General features: G+C 33.8%; 1 protein-coding gene across 1 annotated transcript; it reads right to left on the reverse strand.

Moving 5' to 3' along the window:
- Positions 1-3,433: 3,433 nt before the first annotated feature.
- LOC116011693 (cytochrome P450 90B1) lies at positions 3,434-7,901 on the reverse strand. The gene is made up of 8 exons (XM_031251095.1): positions 7,458-7,901; positions 7,059-7,383; positions 6,741-6,893; positions 6,422-6,661; positions 6,249-6,341; positions 5,973-6,051; positions 5,723-5,829; positions 3,434-4,163 (listed from the first exon to the last, which is right to left on the reverse strand). Exons 1-8 carry the CDS (start codon positions 7,661-7,663, stop codon positions 3,879-3,881), a joined length of 1,488 nt encoding a protein of 495 aa, XP_031106955.1. The 5' UTR covers positions 7,664-7,901; the 3' UTR covers positions 3,434-3,878.
- Between the last annotated feature and the right edge of the window lie 128 nt (positions 7,902-8,029).

Raw genomic sequence — 8,029 nt, forward strand, 5'->3', positions numbered from 1 at the left:
TATATATATATATATATATATATATATATATATATATATATATATATATACTTTATAATAATAACGAAAACATTAATAACAACTAGTAGTAACGGATTAAAATAGACGTATAAACAAATAGTATTAAATGTCTATCATATCAAAAACATGCATGATTACTTTTTGACGACATTCAGAATCTGCAGAGGGTCCACGTCCCAACCACTAGAGCAAAGGCAATTGACACGTCTATAAACATTTGCAAGCATGAAAGTGAAGTATCAACCGTGTTGCACATTAAATTTTTGAGAACTACCAATTTCCCTCACTTTTATATACACAATAATGTGTATTAATTACGATTTAAAAAAGTTGTCCGTCTGGTAGTATAAGTTTGAATAGTATATTATATTATAATTATTTGGATCGGAAGAAGCTAAGGATGATAAGAAAGCGTGCGCATTGAATAATCTCCACGCGATGCATGCATGGGCGCAACGGCGTAATTCATTCGACTCTTCGACTAATATCGCCACCGACATTGGGGATCAATGATTAGTTTGGAACGGGACAACAGGGGTTCTCAGAGGAGGATTGAGGAACAGCAAGGGAAATACGATAAACGACAAGAAAGTGTGGAGGTTTTTTTTTACGGCGAAATGTTTAAGGGAAGGGGGAGTAATGTTTGGGCAAGTACAAGCATGAAACAGTGAAGAATCAGGAATCTGGGGCTTGTGTTTTAGCCATGTTTATTCGAATCTAATCTTCTTCACCAATAAAATCTCCATAAATATAATAAAAAATGTACAGAAGATTGCGAATTATATTAAATTAAAAACGGAAAGCAGAAGACAAAAAGAGGCTACGGCGTGATGTTTTGTTTTCTTGGAATGATTCGTTATATATATATATATATATATATATATATATATATATATATATATTCAAATTAGAACTAGTATTCCCCTGACTAACCCTATTTGTCTATCTAAGATGATGAGGGCTAAATATTTAATGAAAAATGGAAAATGCAATAACATTTTAGTAAGTACAATGGTGTATTCCTATGAATAACTAATAGTATGTTTGATATTGTATCTATATATAACTAATAGTGCACACAAAAAAGTGTACTATTATATATCCTGAGTGCATTGTCAGTTATATGCGAATATGTTATTGAGTGTTTTCAAATGTACGGTTTTAATTATGAAAAGGTTAAAGTGTCATCTAGCACCATGAACTATATCTAATTATTTATGCCGCACCCTGAACTTTCATATCGTATATATCGAGCCGCAAACCAAAATAAAAAATTCACCTATAACTTTTAGCAGGTTTCCAGGTCTTCCTGCTTACATGGCGCAAGTTTTCAAGTGATGTGGCATTTCTTTTAACCTTATGTTGTCCATATAAACATTTACATATTAAAAATAATTTAAAAAAAAAAACCAAAAAATACAAACAAAAAAAATTAACATTTCTATAAATTTGAAAATTGAAAAAATACTAAACAATAAATTAGCCAAAAAATATAATTCTGAAATAAAATTGAAACATTGGAATTGCAAAATTGAAAAGTATACATTATGAAAATAAAGAGAATAAAATTCTGGTTATTTTAATATAATAATTTTTTATTTTTTTTAAATTTTAAATATGTAAACGCTTACCTGGACAACATAAGATTAAAAGAAATGCTACATCAGACGCTATGTCAGCAAGAAGACCTGGAAACCTGCTAAAAAGTTCTAGGTGAATTTTTTATTTTAGTTTGCAGCTCGATATATACGATATGAAAGTTAAGGGTGCGGCATGAATAATTAGATATAGTTCATGGTGCTAGATGATATTTTAGCCTTATGAAAATGATACTACATTTTTTCTGGGCATATAAGATTAGTCTATTGTAATAATTGCATATTATTATTAATATTTAGAGAAAATAATACTTTTGGTACAATAATTATTTTGGTTATTGGAATGTGGTTCTTTAATTATAAGGCAAACATGTTTGGTTCCTTAATTACCTTCTGAGTTGTGCGGATAAGTTCATTCTACTTGTAGAGCAAATAAAATCCTGTTTAAGCCAATGCTACGAAGGGATGTTTTTGGTAATTCTGCATAATGGTAGTAGATTAACAAAATTTCTTAACCTTCAATTGAAAACAAGATTTATTTGAGTTGTGAGTGGAATTGAAAGACCATATTTATAAAAGCGGAAATGATTAATGGCCAAATGCGTTTACATTATAGGGATCATATTTACAATTGAGAATATATATAATCAAGGGACCAAATGTGTCTAGCTATTTTATAATTAAAAGACGAATTTAAGCACGTAAAATAATTAAGAGACTAAATATACAATTTTCTTGATCAAATCTTTATTATTAAAGTTTTTCTATGATTCAAGTAAAGAATTAATAATAAAAATATATGATTGCAATGTTAATTATAGGGAAATGCTGAATATACTCCTTAGCTTCATTAATTAATAGAAATACAATATATAACTCCGACCAAGGTCCAAAAAATATTTTAAAGGAATCAAAGTTATAATGGATAAATTTATATTTAATACCCGATTTTGTTGTTGTTGTTGATAATTATGCATTTTTAAATGTGAGTATTTAAAGCATGATCACAAATTTAAAAAGTAATATAAACCTTTTCTTGATCAATTTTGGAGTTCTGATCTAGAAGGTGGCCTTTTGCAAATTAATGTTTTTTGGATGATGATGAAATTTACAACTATTATCGGAGGGTATGCACGAGATAAATTTTACTCCTGAACAATAGTCTACATACTATACAGGAGATGTGAACCACACTAAGGAAATTATTGTATGTGTGGATTAAGCTGCGAATGTGTTATTAGCAAATCTCTTACTTGTGAGCTTTGATCTTCTAACATAAGAATTATGTTCTACTTACCCAACCCATCCTTTTAGGTCAATTATACCACCTTCTTACCTTGAAACTGATCCACCAAACTACGTACAATTAACAAGTTGTTTTTAAAATTATTATTATCTTAAACGACACTCAACAACCTGCCATGCAAGTTTTAAAAGATCAATTTGACTACTTAAGTTTACTTTGTCATTGACACTTTTCTGTATGTAATAGACTACTTATATATTAGTACTAAAAAAAAAAAAGACTACTTATATATTACAGTACTTTTATATTCCCATATTAGCTTTACATTCTAAGCATTCTAACAACCCTTTCTTTAGCCAAAGACCTTGTGGTCTAGTGGATCCGATGTTCCGATTTATACTCCTACATGGATGATGGTAGTGTGTGTTTGAGCCTGCCTCAGTGGAGTCACCTGTTGACTTAAACAACCCTTTTTTTTACAATAATATATATATGGGTACTTAATTACACCATAAATTTAAACTTATATTTAAAATCCAAAATAATTTGAAGGGTATTAATCTCCACATAACAAGGATAAAGACTGGATTGAATTGCTCACAAATTTTAAATAAAAATATCATTACATATACATACATGAAAACTACAAAAGTCTCCACCTCCGACCAACCATCCTAGAAACAACGGATAAATTAATACTCCGTACTATACTATAATTTACAGATCGGAGGATTCAGAAATATTTCATAATATGTGACAATTGTTCTTTCGTCTTCCTCAAACAGTTCGAACTGATGTATTTCGAACACAAGTAGGAAAGATATGATGAGGATCGTCGTCTTCGATATCCACAATATAATATATAGCATGCATGCATGATACAAAACAAATATCATCTTCTTCAATTCTGATCTGTCACTTCTGCTTTAATAATGGTAGAATTTGCAGACTTTTTTTCCCCCCTTTTTTAAAAATATACGGAGTAATATATATATATATATATATAACCGTTACTATATATCTTTACTTGTACAGCTATGATCAATACACTCTTGTTGCGTAAAACTGTTTCGGCGGGATACGGTGATGGGCAAGCCTTTGGGGAAGTCGACGAACGGGAAGGCGAACGCCTCGTCGGAATCGGCGAGTTCCCAGTCGTAGTTCAGGACTAAATGGCGGATGAACACCGCCATCTCCAGCTTCGCCAGCTCCGATCCGGTGCACAGCCGCGGCCCTCCGCCGAACGGCATGAAGTTATTATTACTCGTCGGCGCCGCCGCCGCCGATCCGTCTTTGTTCTGCATGCATGCAAACAAACAAACCTCATTGGAGATCGGAAAACACGACCGCATATCATACGTTTTACCAACCTTAATACCTTATCTACTCGTGAAACTATACGTTGTACTGGAATAGTACGTACCCGACCCGTTTTCAGAGTTTTAAAATTAGAAAAGGACCCATCGCCCATGTTGAAAGAGAAAATATGAAAATAAAATAATACTCCGTATTATGTTGAAAAAAAAAGAAGAAGAGCTGACCCCACCCGAAAACGCACTTGTATGTGCACGTGCACGTGGAAACCCCACTCCAACATGGAGACTTTAATCATCATCTTCCCACCTCGGTCCTCCCAATGTGATCGATGTTATTCATGAACAAAATACTAGTCGACTCTCTTGCTCTTAATTTCTACTCCTAATTTTCTCTCACAAAATTTTGATATTAACATTTTTATTGAAATCCACATAATGAAAATAAATAATCAACATGTAGTATAACTCTATTCACAATACGTTTAAAAATCTTTTATAAAATTAAAGTATATGTTGGCTATAGGTCCATTTTGATTTATTTGACCACTATTAGCTATTTGATTTAGTTATAAAATTAATATAAGTGTTTGGTTAATCAATTTTTTGTAACTCTAAAATGTTAAAATTCAAAAAGTTGCTCAAAACAATTTTTTCAATTAGTTTTTTGAGAAAAAAAAATTATACCAAATAGCTATCAGCTATCAGCTAATTTACCAAACATCTTTCTATAATCAGCTAATGTTATCAACTAGTTATACCTTCTAACCCAATCAGCTAACAACTATCAATAATGGCCATTTACCAAATAGGATCATAATCTTTGTATAGTTGGTTAGGCTGTTGATTTGATATTTTTAATTTGAGTCAATTATTAGGGTCATTATTTCTTTGTCGGTTAGAGTCACATAACAGAATTTACCTAGTTTATACCTTCAAGTACTCCTTAGAATTCTTTTTTGCCATCTAAAAAATACTATATACTCCAAAAATTACCATTCCAAAATTTACCCAGTCTAATCTATACTATATTTTTCTCCAGGAAACTAAAAGAGAGTGAATTGAATATTTAAACGGCGTTTTGAATCCGTTGAGATCGAAATCATCACAAAAGTATTGAGAGGAAATGAGTTTGTATTTGGCGGGGCCGGTGATTCTACGTACATAATTCAAAAACATGTTGAATTGATCCTGACAGTTCATGGGGTGGTAGCCTACAAGCAGTGGGTGGACTATGATTACTTGAGCTTATGAAATGATGGAATGTTCTTTGTACCCTTCATGCCATCCCTTCCCTTCCCACCAAGCTCCTTATCCACTTTATTCCATCATCCTTATTATCTTTTCTTTTTTGTTTCTCTATTTCAATCAGGTTTGAATTTTTGGTATGAAAATATATAACATTTTGTCTAATTAAACCTCGATTGTAAGGGTTTTTTTTTTTGGGATAGTAAATAAGATACATATGAAGTTATGAAGAAATGGAAAAGAAAAGAGGAAGCAATAAAAGCAAGATGCAAAGGTGTTTAGCAAAATTGACAAACCTGCCACCTCCATGGATTGAAGTGCTGGGGATGGTCAAAAAGTGAAGGATCTAAATGCACGGCTGCAATCACCGGTAGCACTTTCCATCCACATGGAATGTCATACCCTTTTCATATATGAGAAAAAAATTTATATTTATAGTCTATATGTTTACTCATAAATAACCATATATAATTCTAAAAGGGAAATAATAAGAGATTTTGGGCACTTCAATTACTCCCTAGCATGCCCATAAATATAATCACATACCTTTGTACCGAACGTCCTTGATGGCTTTCCTGTGCAGAAACCTCACCACATTCCCCAACCTTAACGTCTCATTCACAACCTGCACATTAAAAAATCCATCAATCACTATTCAAAAGTGTGCACAGATAAATCTCATTTTTTGGTAATTCAAACTAAGAAGGTCAATAGGGCCGAGTTAAACTTGTAACTTTGTGATTGTCAAGGTAACAACCTGACCAATTTGGACTGGTGTGACTTTTTTTTTTTTTGTTTTTTTTTTTAATGAAAGAAACGTACGCAGTGGGTGAATTCCATTTTCTTGTAGTCTTCCCAAGTCAACTCCTTCACTCCAGATTTCTCATTGGGTTTGGAAATTTTCGAGTGCTCTTCCTGTTTCATTAAAGAATTGTTTAAGTGGGTAGTTCGGATTGATTAAGAAAAATAGTTGTGGGTAACTAAAACGTGCTTACTCTCAGTTGTTGAATCGCGGCGGGACAGCCTTGCAAGAAGAAGATGGCTAAAGCAATGGCCACCGAGGATGTTTCATGGCCGGCGAAGAGTAAACTTAGAACCAAGTCAAGAATTTGTTCCTTGGAGAGGCTAGAATTGTTGAGAACCCAACCTAGGAGATCGTTGTCCTGTTCTTTCATGATGCCCTGTCCTCTCTCCTCCATTTTTCTCTCGATGAATTTAAGGATCGTCGACCGCGACTGTCGGAAAACCCGCCGGAAACATCAGAATTTTGCAATCTCAGGGGATCAGAATAAGTAAAATGAAAGTGCGTGGTACCTGTAAGGCCTTTCTGTACGCTGTTCCTGGGAAATTCAATGGCGCAGAAACCACCCCTTTCATGAAAGTAATATACTCTTTCTTCAGCTTCTCTGTCTCCACGTTCCCTGGCTCCAAGCTCATAATATGTTCCGCCATGAAATTAAACGTGAACTGCAAAGATTTCAGAGTGAACTGAAAAGATTAGGCTGAAGGTCAAGTCCAGCATCCTATTTCTGGAAAATGTTTGGGTTTTAGCTAATCAATATAGCTTTTGGGGTAGTGATAAGTATTTGATTCTGGTTTTGATTTGTTGATGAAATTATGTGAAGAGAGTACCTTTTTGGCTTCATCTTGGGCACAGATGACAGAGTTTTCCTGCCAGGAGCCAAGAACAAGCAAAGTATGTTTCTCCACTTCTTTTAGAAGCTGTGTTCTGAGCCTAGCATTGCTCAAGAAATTCAAGGAAATACTCCGCATATCTCTGTGCATTTCCCCGACCAAAACAAGCATCGACCATTTCCCAAGAATCCCACCAATGCTCCTCGGATAGCTGCACTCAAACAGCCGCCCTTCGTTCTGCAGAATGAATCTGTTCAGCCCTGCATCTGCTGACACAATCGCCGGCTCCCCGAATAAATTCGACTTGAATATCTTCCCAAATCTGCACCAATTCAAAGCCCCCCTCAGATAAATTGAAATTAAGATTGAGCTATTAACTGTTCAACTTGTTTTTACCTCGATATGTGATCTTCCATGAACTCTCCTATTGAGGTAGCAGAATAAGGTTTCAAGTAGCCAATGGTTTCACCCAGAAACGGCCACCCCATCTTCCCCGGGGGAAGATTAAGGTTGTAGTAGTGTTTTCTTTTGCAGAAATTAATGAAAAGAATTGCAGCAAAGATCACAGGAAGAAGAAAGAGAGTGAATTCCAAGTCAGACATAGCTGACTTCACACTTCCTCTGAAAATCTCAACAGATTTAAAGATATCTTTCTTTGTTTCTTTGTTTAAAAAGGTGGGGGGAAATAGAAAAGATTGAATCAGATAGATTCTGGAACTCGCAAGCAAGCCCAAGAGCTTTATGTGTTACAAAAAGGAAACTTTCCAGTTTTCTGAAGATGTGTACTAAGCTTTAAGGAAATGAAGAATCTGCAAGCACCTCATCCTCATGTAAGGCTTTATGGCAAAATAAGCTGCTTTTTATAGGCTTCTTTATCTGTCGCCTAGCGCCATGGTATATATACTCACTCCTAATTCATTATGGGTAATCTTTTTTTTTTTTTTTTTTTTTTTTTTTTTTTTTTTTTT

This window comes from Ipomoea triloba, chromosome 3 (assembly GCF_003576645.1).
Source record: "Ipomoea triloba cultivar NCNSP0323 chromosome 3, ASM357664v1".
Lineage (NCBI taxonomy): Eukaryota > Viridiplantae > Streptophyta > Magnoliopsida > Solanales > Convolvulaceae > Ipomoea > Ipomoea triloba.